This window comes from Zingiber officinale, chromosome 4A (assembly GCF_018446385.1).
Source record: "Zingiber officinale cultivar Zhangliang chromosome 4A, Zo_v1.1, whole genome shotgun sequence".
In the NCBI taxonomy this organism is placed as follows: Eukaryota; Viridiplantae; Streptophyta; class Magnoliopsida; order Zingiberales; family Zingiberaceae; genus Zingiber; species Zingiber officinale.
Window position 1 is genome coordinate 54,545,745 of NC_055992.1, and position 23,188 is coordinate 54,568,932.

General features: G+C 36.7%; 1 protein-coding gene and 1 long non-coding RNA gene across 6 annotated transcripts in view; both read right to left on the reverse strand.

The window, feature by feature from the left end:
• The window catches only part of LOC121969918 (GLABROUS1 enhancer-binding protein-like 1), a 36,060-nt gene extending 32,856 nt beyond the window's left edge, over positions 1-3,204 (reverse strand). For 4 of the 5 annotated variants that reach the window (XR_006108735.1, XR_006108732.1, XR_006108733.1 and 1 more), the window contains exons 1-2: positions 2,755-3,204; positions 2,098-2,693 (exon numbers count right to left, since the gene is read on the reverse strand). Coding sequence is in view for 1 of the 5 variants with exons in the window: in XM_042520238.1 (XP_042376172.1) it covers positions 2,098-2,693; positions 2,755-3,149 (991 nt within the window). In the remaining 4 variants the exon portion in view is untranslated. The remainder of the gene's footprint in view (positions 1-2,097; positions 2,694-2,754) is intronic. The other variant, XR_006108734.1, reaches the window with a different exon arrangement.
• An 18,636-nt stretch (positions 3,205-21,840) lies between these two features.
• Positions 21,841-22,504, reverse strand: LOC121973303. The gene is made up of 3 exons (XR_006109490.1): positions 22,366-22,504; positions 22,201-22,293; positions 21,841-21,949 (listed from the first exon to the last, which is right to left on the reverse strand). It is a non-coding gene; the product is annotated as an uncharacterized LOC121973303 (long non-coding RNA).
• Positions 22,505-23,188: the final 684 nt, after the last annotated feature.

Here is a 23,188-nt window from a genome sequence, read left to right on the forward strand (position 1 = left end):
GGTTATAGCATTATCTAGGATTGAAAAAAAAAACATTAAGTTATGTTTTATTTCTCATAACCTTAGTTATGTGAAAGTTATGTGATTACCTAGTAATCACCTAAATTAGACTTAAGTTTAAATAAGTTGAAAAATTAAATAATTTAGCACTATAATCAATCTTCCTCACAATATAATCAAATGAAGTAGATATGATGGACATGCGAGGTCTCGAGAAAAGGTCTACGCAACTTTACCCTACTTTGCAAGAGGCTTTTCTGAGCAACTTTATTATTGCACCAAGGCTCCCCTTCAAATGCATCTAAAGTAGATATGATAAGGATATTTAAATTAATAAATACAACAGGCAAGACTTTATCCCACTAAGTAAAGTCAGCTATATGGATCCTCCTACATCATTGAGCTCAATATCCTACAATGTTCTCATTTATAATTTAATGAATTTTATCTTATTTTATCATTATTAATCAAGTCTTCTTTGATCTCTCTTCTTCAATTAATATGCATATTTATCATGATCTCACATTGTCTGACTAGAACATTTATTAGTTATTTAAGTACATATTTATACCATCTTAAATACATCTCTCAAAGCTTTTCCTTAATAGACACAACCCCGACTTTAATGTTCTCATTTCTTATTTGTCCATCCTCATATATCTGTATTCACTTTAACATTCTCATCTCTGTAACTCTCATATTTTGCTCTTGTGCTAGATTAATAGTCCAAAACTCAACTCTATATAACAAAGCATGCCCTGTGCTAGATTGACGTTATCCACCATTTCAACAATCTTTTTTATATCCTTTATACAATATCTCTATCAACCCCTTCATCCTTTTACAAAAATGACTCTCAATTATAGATAATTTATCATCTCCTATCTTAACAATTATTAATATAGGAGAATTATAAATAAAATAATTCATAATTAAAATACCATCTGGTTAAGGTAAAGAAAGAGAATACTATGCTATTTAATAAAGTTACAAACATAAAGGGAAAAAAATCAAAAGTTGTTTCATGTAATGTCTTAAAAAAAACAAATCAAAACTTTTAACGAAACATCTAACACCATTTTTTACCGTTGATATGCACAAATTATCCTAACATTGATGATATAAACTAAAAGGCAAACATGTGATAGCAATGAGCATCAAGAATGAACAAGTTGATGTGGCATACGATTGTTTATTCACTTGGTAAACATATTTTACCCATAAAAATTGACTTGCAGACCTCTAAGCCACCACTAGAACTAATCAGTCTATAATTTATCTCATTTAATGGATCCCTTGATAAAAAAAAAAAAAGTGTCTAACCTAGAGTTGAACTTTAGGCTTCTTATTAACTAGTTGTAATACTTAAAGGAGAAAATGCAGGTCTCTACAAGAGTTAAATATTTGAAGAAGAGAGGCATACATGGAAACATTCTTAATAACACTAATTAATAGATTGAAAGAACATTACTAATAGACTAACTATATCATCATTAAAGAAACCAGTCAACTCATTTTTTCCTTGTTCTTGGCATCTCTATCACTCAAGATAGGAAGTTTCATCACAATCATACCTTTGTGGATGAGTTCAAGACTGCTAGTAATAGTAAAATTTCACCTCATCACTAATTAAATGGATGTATTTCATTCATCACTTGTTAGTCATCAACTCAATATGTGACGAGGATTAAAAGGTCAATGAAGCCAGATAAAATATTAAGATATAATAATTCATAGTTAAGGTTGAGGTAGTCAAATGAAAAGAATTAGGAAACTTTAACTTGTGCAAAGAGAATACGATGTTAGTAAATAAAGTTACAAACATTAAAAAGAAAATCCAAAGGATGTTTAATGTTATGTCTTCAAAGTAAAAAAAAAAAAAACACAAAACAAAACAAAGCATTCAACGAACCATTAGAAAAATATCTCATGCTGAAATATTTATACAAAATTTTATACTAGTACTTATCACTTGGTTAAAAGATATCTGTTATTAAGGGGAAAAAACAATCCATCTAGTTATCTAAAATGCAACTAAAAAAGGTAAGAACTATGAATTTTGGATTTTAGCAACACAATGACTTAACAAAATCATACCTTTATGCGCTTTCAACAACATGGCTAAAAGTTCCCCACAGGTCTTCCTCCATTCCGACTGAAATCTCATCTCTTCTTGTAATTGTTTTTCCCATTTCTCCTCCAAAAAACCAGCCTTTTGTGGGTCAACATTTTTTATCCCTATTTCCAACAATGTTTTGCTCAATCCGTAAGTCTTCCAATAGTCTTTGACAATATGAGCTAAATAAGAAAATTTGGGCTCTGCTTGAATCCCTCTTTTCTTTTCTTGATTCTCTTCTTCAACAGCATCAAAGTCTTGTGGATTGTTGATTGTTTTTTTGATGTTCTTCTTACCACTTTCTTTCTCAGCATTTCTGTCCAACTCAGTGATAGATTTGCTGCTGCACTTATGCTGGTGGTTCTTTTCCACCGTGTTCCCCACTCCCATCTTTCCTTTCTCATTGTCTTCTTTCTCCGCATTCTGATATCCCTCAACTGCGATGGAATTCTTCTGTCTTCTCTCTTTATTGTGGCTCTTTTCCACTGTGTTATCCACTCCCTGCTCACTGTATCGTTTTTCCACATGTGGATTGCTGTCAACTGCAATGGAATTCTTCTGTCTTCTCTCTTTACTGTTGCACAATGAAAATTTTCCTTAAGCCATTTTAATATAACCAAACTCTACCAAAAACTTACCTCTTCGGTCCCGTCTTCTCCTCCTTCCCCTTGTCCATATCTTTCTCCTCATACCAAAGCTGCCCGGCTAGCTTGAGGACAGTGTCTTCGGTGTTATCCATGTCCGAATGAATGAACCTATGGCGGATATGGCGCAACCTGTTGCTGATCTGCTCCTGCGAGAGCGGTTCTGCGAGAGAAGTTTTAACGAACTCGTAGAAAGCGGGCATTTTAGCCTTAGTTGGGTTCTCTCCAGTCTGGTTCCGAAACTCGATTGCGGCACGGAGGATGGCCACATGATCTGACTTGGAAGATCGCTGAGAAGAATTAGAGTCGTCTCCTCTAACCCGTTGTCGCTTCCTTTTGGCCGGGGATGGATCGACGCCTCCAACAGCGAAGGAAGTTCCGGGGGCCATATCAAGGATAGGATACGAGACGGTCAGACCCCAAAGTTAGGGTTTTAGAATGCGAAATGAAACAGCCATATTAAAAAAAAATGTTTTTAATTAATATTAAAAGCATATTTAATCCTATATTTTATTTTTAAAATACTACATCATGATCAATTGTGATCATTATTAAATCATCCCATTTAATTAAGAGGGCGTTTGGTTTAGGGAAATAGGAGTGAGGAATGGGAATGGGAATGGGAATCATTGATTGTCATTGTTAATGTTTGGATTATAGGAATAGGAATAGGAATAAGGGAATGAATACTTGAAATTAGGTAATAACGCATTCTCATGTACCTCTCCTTCAATAAGTCATTACTCAATTTTCATCAATCAAAATATTCTTTTATTCCAAAAATACCCTTGACCTAAAACTAAAATTTTCTCCCTTAATATCAAATATCAAAATTTATTTATTTATTTTTTCTTCATATCACTTCTCTCTCCTTGTTCTCTCTCATCATATTTTCTCTCTCATCATTTTATCACACACTTTCTCTCTCCTGTCACACTCTCTTTACTCTTTTTTTCTCATTATATTTTCACTCTCTTCAATTTCTTTCATCACACTCTCTTCCTTCTTTTTTCATCATACTTTCTCTCTCCTCAATCTCTCCCATCACACTCTTTTCTTTTTTTTTTCTCATCACACTTTCTCTCTCCTCAATCTCTCTTGTCACACTCCCTCCTTTTTTTTTCCTCAACACACTTTCTCTCTCATCATACTTTCTCTTTCATCATCTCTCCTATCACACTCACTGTTCTCTTTTTTTCTCATCACACTTTTTCTCTCATCATACTTTCTCTCTCCTCAATCTCTCTCATCACACATTCTCTCTCCCCTCATTTTTTCTCATTACATTTTCTATCTCTTCATCTCTCCCATCATAATTTCTCTCACATCATATTTTATCTCTCATCTTCTCTCATCATGCTCTCTTCTATCACATTCTCTTTTCTCATTTTCTCTCATCACACTTTCTCTCTCTTCATTCTTTCTCATCATATTTTTTCTCTCATCATACATTCTCTTTCATCATATTTTTCTCTCATATTCATTTTTCTTTCACATCTAATTTTTTCTCTTATTTTCCTTTAAAGGTAAAAAAGGAAATATTGATTTATTCCGATAGAAAGTATGTAACCAACCAAACATTGTTTTTAAGAGTGATATTCATGTTCATACTCATTCTCATTCCACAATACAATGATTCTCATTCTGATTCTCATTCCCATGCACATACCAAACGCCCCTTAAAATTATCACCCATAAAATATTTTTTATATTAAAATGTTTTCACTAATTTATTTAAAAATATTCAAATTTAATTAAAATCATTCCAACTTAATTAAAATCACTTAGCTACTATTATAGCAATTATGGATCATAACTACATATCATAATTATTATAATGGTAATAGTTATGAATTATAATTACTATAATAATAATAAGCGATTTTATTTAAATTATAACTACTTTGATCAATTTTAAATAATTTTAATAAGTAAATTCGACCAAAAATAATTTGATCAAAGTTGACTACTGCACATTAGAGTTGTCACACGGGCAATCAATGGTCGAGTTGTGGCAAGGCGAGGGGCGAGGGGCGAGGGCAGACTAGAAAATTCTCAACCTAAGGTAAATTGTGGATTAGGTACGTCAACCCATAAACTCACTATAATATATATATATATATATACCCTAAGGTTGAAATTTTTAAGTTTGGATTGTAGATTAGGTAGACAGCCCACGAGCTCATTTAGTTTTCTATTTTAGTTTTAAATTTTGAAGAAAAAAAAATTCTTCTCAACTCGCGAACCAACCCCATCTTGCCAAGAGTCACCCCACCTGGACTTGTAACCTACGCTGGCTGGCCCATTTAGGCTCGTTTTTAAATGTATTGATAAAATTTTAATTCATTTCTCTTAAATTATTTAACGGTATAGGTCAATCTTGTTGGATTGTGATAGACGAGAGAGAGAGGGTGAATCTCGTTCATTAAAAATCTTTTCTTTATCATTAAGGTAAAATTGAATCAGAGTAAGAAGTGCAGTGAAAATAAAAAGAAAGTAAAACTAAGGACTCAGTTATTTTTATTTGGTTCGGATCTCAATCGACTCCTACTCCAAGGTCTGTGATCATTAACCGTTTTTGTTGAATAATACTAATATTAGTTCTTCCAAAGAAGCAAGATCGTACAAGTATGATATAATGATAATAACAGTCCTACTATCTTCAAGAAATAAGTACAAGACAAAATTAAATTTACCAACAATAATTTAGTAGAGATGTAGCACGGTTGTTCAAGAACTTCTCAAAGTAGAGTTGTCGAAGCTTGCACGGACAGTCACAACAAGAGCATAGTAGATCGGATCAGAGAGTTGTGTTTGGCTCGATGCTTAAGAGCTTCTTTTATAGACATTGTTCGATCTACCGAAAAATCGTTCGATCGATTGATTCTTTAGGTCAACTGATTCTTCTATCAGTCAACTGAACTTGCACCTTTCTTCTTTATATTAATCTGAATCGGCTTATCCCGTGATTTTCGCTATTCGATCAACTAACTAAGTCTATCAGTCAACCGAACCCCTGAATTACCATTCTAGTGAAGATTTGATCTGATCATCTGTAACTTCCATTTTAGGTTTGGTCAACTGATCTCCATTATCGATCGACTGATCCACTTGTTTACCAAGTTCGCGAGTTCTGCCATTTCTACTTGATTGATCGACCGATCCTATGGTTCGGTCGACCAAACCATGGTCAACCTAGAACTCAGTTTTATATGCAAAATAGAGTTAACACAAATACAATAATAATAGTGCTCCTGTAAAACAAAATTAAACAAATATATTAATGTATGAACAAGATTGTAAAAACTGTCATGATCTTAAATTTGAAATCTCCTTCAACTTCTTCAATTTGATCAGCGCCTAAGGTTTGTCCCTTCAGGAATACGACCTCACCACACTACCTCCAGTAGCTTACCTCAACTCATCTACCAAACATCGGGGCCTCTAAACCTGTTTGAACTTAACCGCTCAACATCAAAGCGGCTACCAGGGCTTCCACTAGACTCGATATCGGGTCCTCTAGACCTACCGAGTCCACCTGCTAGATGTGAGTTATACTTGACCCATCTGGACTTCTTGCCTGGTGATCTTGTCCAGAAGCTAAGTCAGATGGGGAGAGTCGATGATGAGGGTAAGAATGTTGATGAAAACAAGACCTGGATCTAGGGTCAGCATGAGCATTGTAGGCTTTTCACCTTCTAATAGGGTGTGGTGGTGGTGAATGAAGGTTACCGATGGTATCTATAACAACTCACCCTTCTTACTTCTACTCTTTAAGGGCGAATGTTACCTAACTACAACTCTCTATCTAGTGTCACTGACGCTATTATTAGCAATACTTAGATTTATCACGGTTCAGAGGAATTCCTACCGAAAAATTCTGGCAGAGTCTCCCCTATACCTGTGACCAAATCTATAATACACAAGATATATACGCAGCCATATGCGGCTAGAACACATTTTATTCACAACCACGCAGTAATAAATTCATACTATAACCAAAAGACTAGACTAGCAACAAGAACTAAACACAACTCCCAGAATAGGACAGAAATAAGCTACAGTACGAATCAAACTCAATCACAATCACATAAATTTCATAACAGTATTTAAAGAAAAGAACTAAAGCATAAACTCTAATCATTAGTCCTGCAAGTTTGCTAGCACTCTCTGGATCTCTCCATAGTCCAATCACCACACACATTCATCATCACCACCACCCTGTCGCCTCCCTTCATATCTTAGCTTTCCTTTATCTGCAGTAGGAGGAAAGAAAATAGATCTATAAGCGAAATGCTTAGTAAGTACTAATCTATCTCACAAAAACTCAAAGTGCATAAAAAATAATGCAATAACACTGAAACTGAAATGCTAAAGCAAATCTACATGTGCTCATGGTATACAGAAAATGAAACTGAATACTAAACATGCTCACTATCTAACAGGATAATAAGAAATGAACACTGTAAGCTTAGAATTAAAGAAACTAACTTTTTTATTTAATCTAAGCATAAAACTTGTTTCAATTTCCTATATCCTTGTAACAGAAATTAATCTTTAATTTCCATCTTTTACTTTCTTTCTTCTTTTTAACTTTTCTTTTCTTCTTTTTTTTTTTCTTCTTTGGGCCTAGGCTTAGTACCATCTTTGTTTTGCACGCTCTCTAATAGTGACTGGGGTAGCGAGCCTCCAGCCCTATGAGGATAAAGACCTCGGTCTTACCAGGGCCAAGACATCGGAATTGGTCACCTGGATTTGTTTAACGACAACCTCGGAAGTCGGGTACTAGCCTCTTACTTTAGTTTACTTGTTATCTCTTTTTAACTAGACCTTGGTCCTTTTTTTCTTTTTACTCAGTTTTCTCATAATCCTTTATTAGAGTTTATTGGAATCCTTTAGATATACCTGACAAGTGTAGGATTACAATTAACTAAGTATGCTATATAAAAACAATACAAGGGAAACAAATCTAGACTCTCTCTAAGCATGTTATATAACAAAGCAACAGAAAAGCAAATCTGAACTTCCTAAACATGCTGTAAAACAAAGGAAAAGAAAGCACATCTGAACTTACTAATCATGCTCTAGAATAGAGCAAAAGAGAGCTAGTTTGAACTTTTAAAACATGCTGTGATAAGAGCAAAGAAAGCTAATCTAATCTTACTAATCATGCTATAAAATAGAGCAAAAGTAAGCTAATTCAAATTTGTTAATCATGCTATAAAATAGAGCAAAAGAGAGCTAATTTAGACTTTCTACACATGCTGTAAAATAGAGCAAAAGAAAGCTAACTTAGACTTACTAAACATGCTGTAAAATAAACCAAAAGAGAGCTTATTTAGATTTCCTAAACATGCTGTGATAAAAGCAAAAGAATGTAACTTTACACTTTCTATCATGCTGTAAAAACAGGGCAAAGGAATCCCTTTTTGCTGGAATTTATGGCAGCAATTAGACTTACACGGGTACCACATTTAAGAACTAAAGGCACGCTTAAAAGACAACCATAGGCTGAAATCAGGGTTGTCCGGTTTAACAAGAATTCAAAACAGAAATTCCATGCAAGAGATGCTCTAATCTACCCGGTATAAAGAGCTTCAATTCTGTAATAGCATAAATTTAAACTAACAGCATGAACCAATATCATAATCAAGGAACTAATGGCACCAACAGGGAGTGCTATATTTCCCCAACCGAACACCTCTAAGCCTTGAAAACTCTCGACAGTTCTAATCACAAGGAGAAACAAAACCTCAAACAAGGGTTGTTCGGTCTGCTACAATTGGAGCATCTCCATTACAAAACTCAAAACTCTCATGCAATTAGGTATAACCGTTCGTCTTGACAAACAGAGCAAGGAAGGAAAAACCCTAGCACAAAATTCTACTCGGCACTGTGAAATCCGGAAGCAAGGACATCAAATCGAAGCTCGGAGCAACTCCTACCGCAGGTGAGTAGTACTTACTTGCTTTCTTGGACTTACAACCGAGAAGAGGAAATTTAGGGGTTCGGATGGAGCTTGAAGATCTTGGTCCCTTCTCGTCCGTGCGTTCACCTTGCCGAGAGAAGCTCGGATGTGTGCCGAACCCTCGGAGGAAGAAGCTCGCCGGCCGCCGGAGTTAAGCCCTAAGCCGGCTTTCTTCGTTTCCACCGTGAGAGGAGAAGAATCGCGCTGTGTGTCGCGTGTGAGGAGGAGAGAAGGAGTTAGGGTTCGGGTAAAAGAAATTAACCCTTTATAACCTAGGTTTTATTTCTGATCCTTACTATAACTTAAATACATCTCGCTTCATACTTGATTAACAAAACACGCGTAGCCCAGTTGGTTGGCTGTGTTCGGTTAAGTCCGGTTCGGCCGGAGGTCTTGGGTTCGAGTCTCACCTTCCACAAATTTTTGGTCAAAACTTCTTTCTTTTTGTAACCATACTAAACGACCTCCAAAAATTACATAAAAATACTCTAAAAATTTCTAAAAATCTCTAGAATATTTTAAAAGCATTTCCAAATATTTTTATGGACTTTTAGAACTCGAAATAGGGAAAATTGGGTCGTTACAATCCCCCATACCTTATAAAAAGTTCATCCTCGAACTTAGAATAGCTCTGGATACTTTTGTCTCATGCTGTCCTCCCGCTCCCAAGTGATTTCCTCGTGCTTCTGGTTCTGCCAGACGACCTTCACTAGTGGTACTTCTTTGTTTCTCAATCTCTTGACTGCTCTGTCCACTATCTGTGTAGGTCTGCTCTCATAACTAAGATCCTCTTAGATCTGCACTGACTGAGGCTGAATCACTTGGCTCGGGTCATGGAGACACTTCCTTAGCATGGAGACATGAAATACATTGTGCATTGCTGACATGTCTTGTGGTAAGTCCAGCCTGTAAGCTACTTTCCCAATCCTCTCTATGATCAGGTAAGGTCCTACATAGCAAGGACTGAATTTGCCCTTCTTGCCAAATCTCATCACTCCCTTCATAGGAGCGACCTTGAGGAAAATTGAATCTCCTACTTGGAATTCCAGTGGCCTACGGCGTGTGTCAGCATAACTCTTCTGTCTGCTTTGGGCAGTCTCAATTCTCTGTCTGATTTTCTGGATTGCCTGAGTGGTCTTGTCTATCAGCTCTGTCTGAATACCCAGCTCTATTTCCATTTCTTTTCTCTCTCCTACTTCTTGCCAGCATATGGGTGATCTGCATTTCCTGCCATATAGTGCCTCATAAGGTGCCATCTTGATGGTGGCCTGATAGCTATTGTTGTAGGCGAATTCAGCTAAGCACAGATACTTGCACCAACTTTCCTTGAAATCCAGCGCACAAGCTCTGAGCATATCTTCTAAAATCTGATTCACTCGCTCTGTCTGTCCATCAGTCCCTTCGTTGTTTCCAAACCCTTCCCTTCGTTGTTTCCAAACCGCCGACCACCAAGAGAAGCTCTAAGATAAGGCACCTTCTCCTCTTCTTCTTCTTTTACAAGCCATCGCCACCAAGGAAAGTAAGAGCCACCGACCCTAGCAAGGAGGAGGAGCCGCCGACCTTAGCAAGGTGGAGGAACCGCTGACCCTAGCAAGGTGGAGGTGGCGCCGACCCTAGCAAGGGATGGAGGTGGCGCCAGCCCTAGAAAGGGATGGAAGTGGCGCCGACCCTAGGAAAGGAGGGAGGTGGCGCCGACCCTAAGAAAGGAGGGAGGTGGCGCCAGCCCTAGCAAGAAGGTGGCACCGAAAACTAAAAATAACTACTCGTGGATGGGTGGATGCGAGGCTTTATATAGAGGCTACAACAAGGACCTAGAAGAGGAATTGGTTTAGGCCTCCTGATGGGCTTGGGTTTCCTGTGTTCGACCCAAACACTCAACTCAAGTCCATCAATAATAACTCATACCACTAAAGGGTTATTATTGAATTATCACACCAATCCCATATTACAATATGTGCTCCTTCTTATGATGAGTGCGTTAATCTCCCTGTGTTTAAGATATCGTATGCCCATTAATTAATTGAGTTACTGACAACCCAATTAATTAACATCTGATTCCAAGAGTAGTACCACTCAACTTTATTATCATGCCAGACTAAGTTCACCTACAGGGTTTATATGATAATCCTTATGAGCTTCTCAAAGGGACATCATCAGCCTAAATAATTAGGGCACAGATTCCTTCTATAATTAACAATACACCATATAAACAGTACTATTTCCCAACTCATCGAACCTATTGATTTAATGAATAAATCTCACCCATTGATAAGTTAAAGAAATAAATACTAAGTATACGTATTTATTATTATATAAGGATTAAGAGGACGCACATCCATAATAATAGAGGTTCTGTTCTTTTATGTAGTCAGTACAAATCAAACAACCTTAAACGGTCTTGCTCAATACACACATAGTGTACTAGCGTAATTTTATAGTCAAGATAGACTAATATCAAATTACACTACAACTGTTCCAATGATTTATCCCAATCCATCTTGGTGGTGAGCTACTATTTATAATTTATAAGGAGTAAATAACATGATCTTCTGTGTGACACCACACACCATGTTATCTACAATATAAATTAAATGGACAACTGCATTGACATATATATAAATATAAAATGTAAACATTTGACCAAAGTGATTCTCATTTTAAAATATTTCAAAACAAATGTTCATACAAAAGCTAGGCTTATAGTATACATCTCAACACTTGGAATTGCAACAACACTTTACTCCAAGAAGCATCAAGAACTGGCGAGATCGCCTGAGAGAATCGTGAGAGAAGAGGTGGAGAGTTACGAACGAAGAAGGCTCACCATGGCTTTAACTGTACACTTCCTTCGCAGCAATCATATCTCAATCGATTGACCAATCAATTGGGGAGGCTTGAATCGATCGGTTGATCGATTCAGAGCGCCTCTGTGCTCTGCTGGAAAAGGCCTGAATCGATCACCCGATTGATTCAGCCTTCCTCGCGTCTCGCGAGAATTCCAGCTCTAATCGATAGACAAATCGATTAGCAGTGCCCAATCGATCGACTGATTAATTGGGAAAACTTCTGTGCTCGCGATTCAGGCTCCCAATCGATCAATCGATCGATTGGGTTGTTGTTTATTGCAGCACTCTCCCAATCGATCGACTGATCGATTAGGCTTGGTCTAATTTGATCATCTGATCAAATTGACCAACCTTAACTTACCTAATCTCAAGTCTAGGGTCCTCAAATCCAACATCCGGTCAACTGTGACGTGTTGGAACTCCTCATGCCTAGCATCCGGTCAACCTTGACCTGTTGGAACTTCTTCACCAAGTATCTAGTCAATCCTTTGACCCACTTGGACTTTTCTCCTCGTGCCAAGTGACCGGTCAACCTTGACCCATTTGGACTTACCCGTCTCGTGCCAAATGTCCAGTCCTCCATGATCCACTTGGACTTCCTATGACCAGATGTCCGGTCACCCTTAACCCATCTGGATATCCATGTGTCTGGCTTCACTCACCAGGTCTTTCCATCTGCCTAGCTTCACTTACTAGGACTTTCCATCTACCTGACTTCACTCACCAGGGCTTTCACATAGCTTCACTCACTAGGATTTTCAATCTGCCTGGCTTTACTCACCAGGGCTTTCACCTAGTTTTACTCACTAGGATTTTCCCACTGCCTAGCTTCACTCACTATGTCTTTCACTTGCCTAGCTTCACTCACTAGGTCTTTCTCCTGACTTCACTCACAAGGATTTCCCAACTACCTAGCTTCACACACTAGGTCTTTCCATCTGCCTGACTTCACTCACCAGGACTTTCACGTGCCTAGCTTTTCTCATCAGGTCTTTCACCTGGCTTCACTCACCAGAATTTTCCAACTGTTTAGCTTCACTCACTAGGTCTTCCACCTGCCTAGCTTCACTCACTAGGTCTTTCACATGGCTTCACTCACCAGGATTTCCCAACTGTCTGCTTCATTCACTAGGGCTTCCCTTTGTCTAACCTCTAGTTAAGACTTTCCTAGTTAAGTATCCGGTCAACTTTGATCTACTTGACTCTTCTTTACATCAAACTAGTCAGACATTGACTAGAGGGGAATTGCATCAACGATATCCCCAATCAGATGATTGCTCCTACAATCTCTATATATTGTCAAACATCAAAACCAAATCAAGACTCAAACTTGAGTCAACTCAAGCTTAGTCAACCTAATTAACCTTGACCTAAGAGATATTGCACTAACAATTTCCCCCTTTTTGATGTTTGACAATACTTTTAAGTTAAGTTAATCTCATAGCCTCGACTTCCCTTCATGCTAAAACATGAATGAGGATTTCCTTCATTCTCTCTCTTTCCTAAAGGGTAAACTCCCTCTTTAGGTAATGAAGGCCTAACTTAAACCCTACATTTTCCCCCTTTGGCACAGGTCAAAAACTCTCCTCCTAAAGAGTTACTCACTCATTGTTCACAACCTCTCATGTTGTTCACAACACCACAATGAAGATCTTATACACTTCATTATCTTCAATGCTCACCCTTAAGCATTCATTCTAACGAAGGTTTACCACCTTCCATGGTGTTTGAAAAATAATTTTCATGTTCTTAAATAGTGACTCCCTTTAAAGATATAGTCCAAACTTCTATCATTGCACCAACAATGATTTGGAATCCCTAAATCTTTAGGAAATCTAAAACTTGAAGTTTTGAGGTTCAAGTATCAATATTTAAATGCAAATCTTAACCTAGACTTCAACTTAGTTTACTTTTAACCAAACTATTCTTGTTTCAATAAGAATATCATCCTTAAATGTATATAAATATATTCCAAGGGATTAGGAATGATTAATGAGACTAAAAATGGCTTAAAGTGCTGAAATCATACTTGTGTAGCCAAAATCAACTTTTTCAATATATTAGGGTTGGGACTCAATCGATTGAGGTCATTTCAATCGATTCTACGAGTTTCTGTTCGTGAAGAAACTGCTTGAATCGATTATGCGAGCTTCTGCTCGCGAGAAACCCTATCTCAATCGATCGGCTGATAGATTGAAGCTTCGATTTCCTGAAATCCAATTTCAGTGAAATTCAGAAATGTCCTAAAAATTTTACAAAATTCTAAAAATCATGAAAATTCTTATAGACATTATTTAGGGTATATACTATTATAGAAAAATAGTTTTCTATAAAAATATACTTTATTTTCAAAGATTGACACAAAATTGGAAACTTGTAAAAACTTCAATGTTTCTTCCAATTTTTATGTATAACTTTTCAATGATGATTACTATCAAAAGATATCCTTCATCAAGATTTTCCAAAGTAAATTTAAAATGATTTTCAAAATCAATTTCCAACCATGTTCTTTGGTCTCAATGCACATGACTTGTATATTAACTTTCCCAATAATTGGAGGACACATAACTATATATTTTGGTGAAATCAAAACTCAATTAGATGCACTAAATCAACATCTTGAGTTTTGTTCATCATCCTAATATCTCACTTGTATCTAATGTGCACTAAAATACATACAAGTCATCTTATAGTCTTTGTGAGATGTAGATTTTGGTTTCGCCCTAAACTAGAGATCATGCATATCTATCTAGACATTTTAATTTATGAACATTCACCTAGGATATCACATGTTAGTAAATATCATTGTTCTTAATTATAAGGAATTTAAAACTAGTGCATGATGATTTTATGGCATATATCAAAATAAATAATTTTTAAAAGAAAACATACTATAGCTACATGATGTATGTATGACATGACATGGTATTTTTATTTGTTTTTCATAATAGGCAAAAATGTAAAATATGATGTCATGGTATATGATGTACAAACACTCATGACAAATTTGCATAGATAAAATATACCTAGATAATCTATCTAAGTATCCTTAAGCCTTAGCTTAATTAAAATCTAATCCTTGATTGCCCATATTTTCTCAAGAAAATGTCAAAATCCAACTTGACGTTTCTTTTACTCTTGATTAGTTATGCCAATTTAAATCAAGTATAATTCCTCAAATTTTGGCACATTTACTCCTCCAAAGAGTAATCAATTAATCCTTTATATTTTCAAACGTTAACAAAAATCTTGAAAATACCTTCGAGTGTCAACTTTATCAAGGTTGGGTTAACCACCCTTACCCATTTAGAGTTGACACTCTCTAAACTCATCTAGGGTGTAGAGAATATGCTCCTAGAAACCCAAAACCTATTGGTACTCCTTGGATGCTCTAGGTATTCACTAGGGATGACTTCCTTAGATACCTTCTTAGTGACCTTTCTAAGCTTCTTAGAAGTCTTAGTCACACTTGACTCACTTAGGTTAAATCTAGGGATAGCTTCCCTTGTGACCTTCTTGGTGACTTGCTTAGACTTCTTATAAGTCTTAGTCACAATAGTCTTTCCAAAAATACTCTTAGGGATAACTTCCCTTGTATTTTTGATTTAACCATTAGACCTAGGGTTAGTTCCATAATTATATGGAATCCTATGGTATGAAGCCACATCCTTCTTAACCTTAGGTTTGTATCCCAAACTTCTATGGTCATTTGATGACTTTTGTGTTCATAGACTTAGGTAATGCTCGTTTTGCCCTTTTAGAATATTTTTTATTTTCTTTAGGGACCTCTCTAATTTATCAAGCCTTGACCTTAAGGCTTGGTTTTCAATCATTAAATCCTTAGATTTGAATTTTTCCTTAAATCCTTAGACATAGAATTTTTGCCTAGATTGTTATCTACCTTCCTAATCTTAGGTGAAGTGGACTTGGCATGATAAGCAACATATTTGTCCTTAACTCTATCATGATTCCTATTTTCATGATAAATTGCATTAAAATGATATAAACTAAACCTAGTATGTTTTTTATCATGACTTAAAGGAATATGCTCAATAAATGATACCTTGGGTTTGCTCTTGAGAGCTCCCCCTTGAGTTGAGCTTCCTCCCTTAGCTTTGGCCGATTTCTTCCCCTTAGGGCATTGACTCTGGTAATGCCTTCTTTGATTGCACAAGAAACACATGATGTGTTCCTTGCTCTTCTTTGTTATGGAGCTGACCTCCTTGGCCTTCTCCTTAGCCTTGAGTGTCACTTGACCCTTCTTCTTAACTAATTTAGGGCACTTACTCATATAGTGTCCTTTTTCCTTATACTCAAAGCATATAATGTGATTTTTATTATTAACAATTGAAATTATTATACCTTTGCATGTAGGGGTGACACATGATCCTCCATTTGATTTTTCTTGACTTGTGAAGGTGACATCATCTCCCTCTTCATTTGACCCGAAAGTGGAGGCTTCTTCTTTCTCTGATGTCAATGAAAGATGCTCCCCCTCAATCTTAGAGGTGGATGCCTCTTCATCTTCATCCTCTTGCACATGAAATAAGGAGTATACTCCTTTGCCTTCGTCTTCATACTCTCTTGAGGATGGACCTTCTTCTTCTTCTTCTTCTAATGTTGAGCACCTCTCAACTTCGGATTCTTCTTCCCCTTGGACTTGATCCAATGAGTCACCCTCTTTGGATTCTTCTTGGTTTGGTGCAGTGGAGGGGACCTCATGGATTTTAGCCAATTTACTCCATAGCTCTTTAGCATCTTCAAATTCTCCCACTTGCTCCATGATATTGTTTAACAATAGATTGACCAATAGCTTAGTCACTTTATCATTAGCCTCACATCTTTGGATTTATTCTTGGCTCCATTTTCTTTTCTTGAGAATTTTGCCTTTTGAAATCTTTGGAGCTTCAAAGCATTCCATGAGAGCAAACCATTGCTCTATCTCCATCATGAAAAAAATTTCGATTCTTGATTTTCAAGAATCGAAGCTTATCATTGTGAATGGTGGAGGCACCCTTGTGTCATATCCAAGTCCATCTTGGAATTCCATTTGAAGTTGAGCTCTTCTCCCTCTAGTTCATTGCCCTTTCCAGCAATGATTCCGGTGAAGAGCGACCTCGCTCTGATACCACTTGTTAGGGTCGATTGTAGCTAAGGGGGCAGTGAATAGCTCGTCACACTTTGTTTGCTTGCTTCGGTGTTGTTGATTTGCAGCAGAATAAACTTGAAACAAGACTCACAACCCTAACACAAGGATTTACTTGGTATCCACCTCAAGAAGGGGTGACTAATCCAAAGATCCACACACGACACGCTCTCCACTAAGAAAAACACTCCTCAGTAACTACCAAAGGTGGAGAAGCCTTGTACAAACTCTCAATACGACAAGAAAAAAGAAGAAGCAAATGCAAAGAAAATCTTACAAGATTTACACAAATAAAACCCTAGCTAACTTCTTCTTCTTGTGGGGAATTCCTCTTGACCTTGGAAGTGTAGCAATACTTTGCTCCAAGAAGCTTCAAGAATTGGCAAGATTACCTAAGAGAATTGTGAGAGAAGAGGTGGAGAGTTACGAATGAAGAAGGCTCACCACGACTTTAACTGTGCGATTCCTTCGTAACAGTCATATCCCAATCAATTGGGGAGCCTTGAATAGATCGGCTGATCAATTCAGAGCACCTCTGTACTCTACTAGAAAAGGCTTGAATTAATCGCCCGATCGATTCAGTCTTCCTCGTATCGCGTGAGAATTCCAGCCTCAATCGATCGGCTAATCAATTAGCAGTGCCTAATCGATCGGTTGATTGATTGAGGAAACTTCTGTGCTCACGATTCAGGCTCCCAATTGATCGATCGATCGATTGAGCTGTTGTTTATCGTAGCACTCTCCCAATCGATCGACTGATCGATTGGGCTTGGTCTAATTTGATCATCTGATCAAATTGACCAACCCTAACTTGCCTAATCTCAAGTCTAGGGTCTCCAAATCCAACATCTGGTCAACAGTGACCTATTGACCTGTTGGAACTCCCCATGCCTAGCACCGGTCAACCTTGACCTACTGGGACTTCTTCACCAAGTGTCTGGTCAATGCTTTGACCCACTTGTACTTTTCTCCTCGCGCCAAGTGACCTGTCAACCGTGATCCACTTGGACTTATCGTCTCGTGCCAATTGCCCGGTCCTCCATGATTCACTTAGACTTCCTTCCACCAGATGTCTGGTCACCCTTGACCCATCTGGATATCCACATGCCTAACTTCACTCACCAGGTCTTTCCATCTGCCTAGCTCACTCACTAGGACTTTCCAACTACCTAGCTTCACTCACCGGGACTTTCACCTAGCTTCACTAACTAGGATTTTTCATCTGTCTGACTTCACTCACCAGGGCTTTCACTTAGCTTTACTCACTAGGATTTTCTCACTACCTAGCTTCACTCACTAGGTCTTTCACCTGCCTAGCTTCACTCACTTGGTGTTTCACCTGACTTAACTCACTAGGATTTCCCAACTGCTTAGCTTCACTCACTAGGTCTTTTCATTTACATGGCTTTACTCACCAGGACTTTCATGTGTCTAGCTTCACTCACTAGGTCTTTCACTTAGTTTCACTCACCAGGATTTTCCAACTGCCTAGCTTCACTCACTAGGTCTTTCACCTAACTTCACTCACCAGGATTTCTCAACTACCTGGCTTCACTCACTAGGACTTCCCCTTGCCTAACCTCCAGTTAGGACTTTTCCAGTCAAGTATCTAGTCAACTTTGACCTACTTGATTCTTCTTCACATCAAACTGGTCATACCTTGACCAGAGGGGAATTGCACCAACAATATCCCTAATAAGATGATTGCTCCTACAATCTCTATATATTGTCAAATATCGAAACCAAATCAAGACTCTAACTTGAGCTAACTCAAGCTTAGTCAACCTTGACCAAGGGGATATTGCACCAACAGTGAGGACCTCCCTTTTTATACTGTCTCTCATAATCTTCGTAATGATGAGGTATTAGAGAATGTCGGGTATCAAGGTATGTCAGTGATGGATAAAGTACGACAGATTCTCATTGGGTAGAGGAAGGTTTCGCATTATGCGTGTAGCAGAGTATCGAAATATTCTCTAACGAATAATTATTATTCTTTGACAAGTCATTGTGATTATCTAACAATGTTGTCTCATAATAATAGTTCGATCGGTGTTGGGGCCGACCAAGAGTAGACTTGGGCGGTGCCTAGGAGAAATAAGGGGACTAAGTCCTGAGAGTCCGACCAACTAAGAAACCAACCGGAAGTAGACTGAGGTAGTGCTTAGGAGAAATTAGGGGATTGAGCCCAAGGGCCCGACCATTTAAAAAGTCGACCAAGAGTATATCAAGAGTCGTGCTTATGAGGTGGGAGAGCCAAGTCCTAGAGGAGTTTCCCGGCCTTGACTGTTGCTTCCATTTTTAGACCAGGCCAGGAACTTCTAAGCCTTGATTGCCTCCTCTCCTTAACTTTTGACCACCATGTTATATTAAGTATTGACCTCCCCATATTACTAGGGCCCTCCATTATATGTCATATCACAAGCTTCCCTTTTAAGTCACTACAAAAAAAAATCTTTAGAAGCAGTAGACACCTATAGCAGTGGTTGAAAACCGCTGCTAAATCTATTGCACCGGTTCGCAGATGTTGGCGACGCTGAAGCCAACAGATGCGGTAAAGTTGACCGGTGGTTCATGACTAAGAGCCGATTCTGATGTATACCTATAGAAGCGGTTAATGATCGATCCTGATGTATACCTATATAAGCGGGTAACGACCGATCCTGATGTATACCTATAGAAGCGGGTAACGACTGATCCTGATGGATGCCTATAGAAGTGGTTAATGATCATCTCTATAGAATTTTTCATTCTAGAAAACTACTCTTTCGAAGCGGTTATAACCGGTTCTAAAGGTGTAATTATAGGAACGGTTAAAACCGCTACTATTATTGAATTAACAATTTTACAAAAAAAAATCATATTTTCTATTGTACCTGTAGAATTCCAAATCAAATGCTCAAATTAAATCAATTGACAATATTCATATTTCATTTCACAAATCTAATTTATTTCCATAACACATAAATATAAATTTGATTACCAAATCAACACATAGAATTTGTATTTCATTTCAAAATATTCATGACATATAACATTTAACTCCACACTATAACACAAACATAATATTTTCTTCAATCTCCAAAATATATACAACTTTCAATAACAAGTTTTCTCTACAAAAAAAAACATCAAAAGGCATGTCCTCCAAACAACAAAAGGCATGCGCTCCAAACGATAAAAGACATATGCTTCAAGCGACAAAAGACATTTGCTCCAACCTTCAATAGCAACCTTCAATAGAACCACCAAATTATATTCTATCAACATATTTCAATATATAATGAAAAAAATATTTAACAAAAGCTTGTACCAAACAAGAAGACAATTAAATATTTAACAAGATGGCAGTTTTGTTGTAGACTTTTCTTTAGTTAGTATGTTCAATCATCACCAATCAATAACCCAACTAAATTAGTTTAAAAACTAATAAAGTTTAACCAAAATAAAACCTATACTAGGTCACCAAACCTCATGCCACAGTAGAGAGCTAAATTCAATAAGTTTAACTGGGACATTGTGAATGAGCTTGCTGATTAAGCAAAATTCAAATTTGCAATTGTAACATGGAGATAGAAAACTAATGATGAATTAGGAGGGAATAAACAATTGCCTAGATTTGTTATCAAATTCTAACTTTGGATGAAATTGATGTTTACTGAAACTTAGGATAAAAATCTAAACTAAATTAAGCAATTCACCCTTGTTAGATTATCATGCCAATATATATGCCAAAAGATATATATTAGTAACAGAAGACAAGTTTTGTTGTCCTCTGCGAGTGGGGTCTTGGCACGCTTGGAAGTATAAACTGTGCACGCACCAGTAGGGTTGATACAACAACTTCTTGTGCCCTGATATTGGCAACATGAATTGGGAGCTGGGAGGAAGCTAAGAGGTTGATTAATTAATGATTCGTCCATCCATCCATCCATAAATACTCTACCCTATGAAAAAAATATTTAACCAAAGCTTGTACCAAATTAAAACTTCAAAAGCTATGAAACTGTCAACTAGACAAGAAATGCTGAAAAAAACATCTAGATATCTATTTATTTTGTCAGCTATCTTCATGGCATCAATATAAAATCTTTTCAACAATGTGTGGCTTGTCTTTATTGTTCCCACTATAATGCAAGAAGGAACATTCAGTAGACCTAGAAGAACGAGTTCTTCGAGCTTTATGTTTATAGGTTTTGGGCCAGGTATCACAATAACTTTCACTGAGAGCTTAAGCTCTAATTAACACAGTTTTATATACTCCTATAGGAAGAATTGTGTACAAAGTAAAAGCTTGGCAACAGTACAGTATATACTATATAGCATGTACAAAGTAAAAGCTTGTGTAATTAAAAACCAACCTCTCTAGTTATTATCTGATTCTGATGGTGGGGAGGATCTACACCTATCTTCTTCCGCAGGTGATGGAACTTGTTGTTACATAATATTTGCAAACATAAATTCCATCTACAAAAACAAATAAATTTGCTATTAATGTACTTAACAATACAAATAATTTTAAATAATTATTTTTTAGTGAGAAATGTTATTACTTGTGCCGGTAATAATTTGGGTCAACGAGAGCCCCCAACACTTCCCGACATCATACTTAACATTACTCGTGCAAAATTTTGGAACTGATCATTATCTTGCATTTGTTTTTTCATTAGCTCTATTTCTGTTTGTCGTTGTGCTTCTCGCAACTCCATATCTTTAATTTTCTCTCTCATTTCATTAAATTTGTCTGTCAAATCTGAATTTGAGTGATAATCTTGCCAATACATTGAGCTGCGTTTACATTGCTTTGGGAAAACTTGGCTAGGTAGCGCACCAGCTCCTAAACATCGTACCCGACCAGAATGCTCAGGTCCAAAAACCTCACTATATAAAGAATATAATTAAAGTCGAACCATATGTAACAACTTTTACAAAAATGAAATGAAATTATAAGTAAATTGTTACCGAAATGCCTCCTCATGGACTTCCAATGGTTGTGTTCCTTCAGGTTTATCTTGGAGGAGACGATCTACAGCCTCTTTAAGTAAATTCTAACAAGAAAATAATTTGTTACTATAAATAAAAAATATATAAAAGTTAACTTAAAAAGTAAAATTTTATTACCTCAATTCGTATTGCCTCATCGTCAATAGCGGCACCTCCTTTCTTTCTACTTCTCCGACTCAATTGTTGTATTTCAATACGACTTGGTTTTCTACCATTCTCTTGAGACTAACAAGATAAGAAATCCACATTTAACACAAAATATTAATAGAATAAATTATTCTATATGTGCAACAACTTATATTACTAATTTATACATTTCATCAAAAGCTAACTAATATAAATTACATTGCTTGTAATCAATGTTTAGAATCTCATAAAACCTTGGAACTTCAACGATAAGAGCATTAAAGTGTAAAACAATAAATAAACATTGAGAAACTAACTATAAAGAAGAAAAGAAAAAATTTGATTCTTACAAATTTATATTCCAATGACGGAATATTAGTGTGTCCCTGTGCATGAGTCCCTTTCTTTTTGTTTGCATTTTCTCTATTGATTTTTGAAGTTTTCTGGCACAAAAATTTATAATGAAATTATAACATTTATAAACTTATGTCAAAAATAATTCATACTAGTAGTACCTCAGTAGACTTCCAATAGTTACATAAAACTTCCCAAGTTTGAGGTGTCAATCCATGAGGAATGAGTTGTATTGCAACAAGCTCTTCTAGTGGAGTATTTGAATCATAAGATGTAGCTTTCACTTCAATCCTCCACCGTCTCCATGTGACCCCCATCATTTGCATTATAACTCTTCTATGGTGATTGGGAATATAGAAACGTGCCTATAAACATAAAATGAAATATGTTCATGCTTTAAATTTAAAATTGAAGCTAAACTCTTGTAAACTTACGGTAACAAGTTTCCATGCATCATTCAAGCGATTTGTCGGCATTTTTCTCCAATCTAAAAAATGTAGGGGCAACACAAGTCCATTCCGTGCAATAGTCCCAATAAAATTTGCAAGCGTCAGTTGTAAATCACCGTAAGGTTGTCCCCTTTCATTGAATTCAACAACGAGCACATGATCAGGATGTAATGCATGAATATCTCTCATGATAGTCTTGCCACGTTTTCTTTGCTGACTTTGGGATGAAGACATGACCTCATTTTCAACTGAAAAAAATAATTTGCACTTAGTGTTGCAAAAATAATTTACTGTCCATATCCAAAAATATTTTTCACTTTGCTCATTAACCTCCTCATTTTGTATCTCCAATGGTGAATGGGATGTTGTATATTGTGATTCATTTTCATCATCAACTCCTCTGTTACTTGATTCTTCTCTCCTAGATCGTCTTTGGCTATTTGGATTAGCTTTCGCATTCTTTTGTTTGCCATTTTCAAAAGTTACCTACATAACACAATATAGAAATATAAGTGAACATCCATCATCAATATAG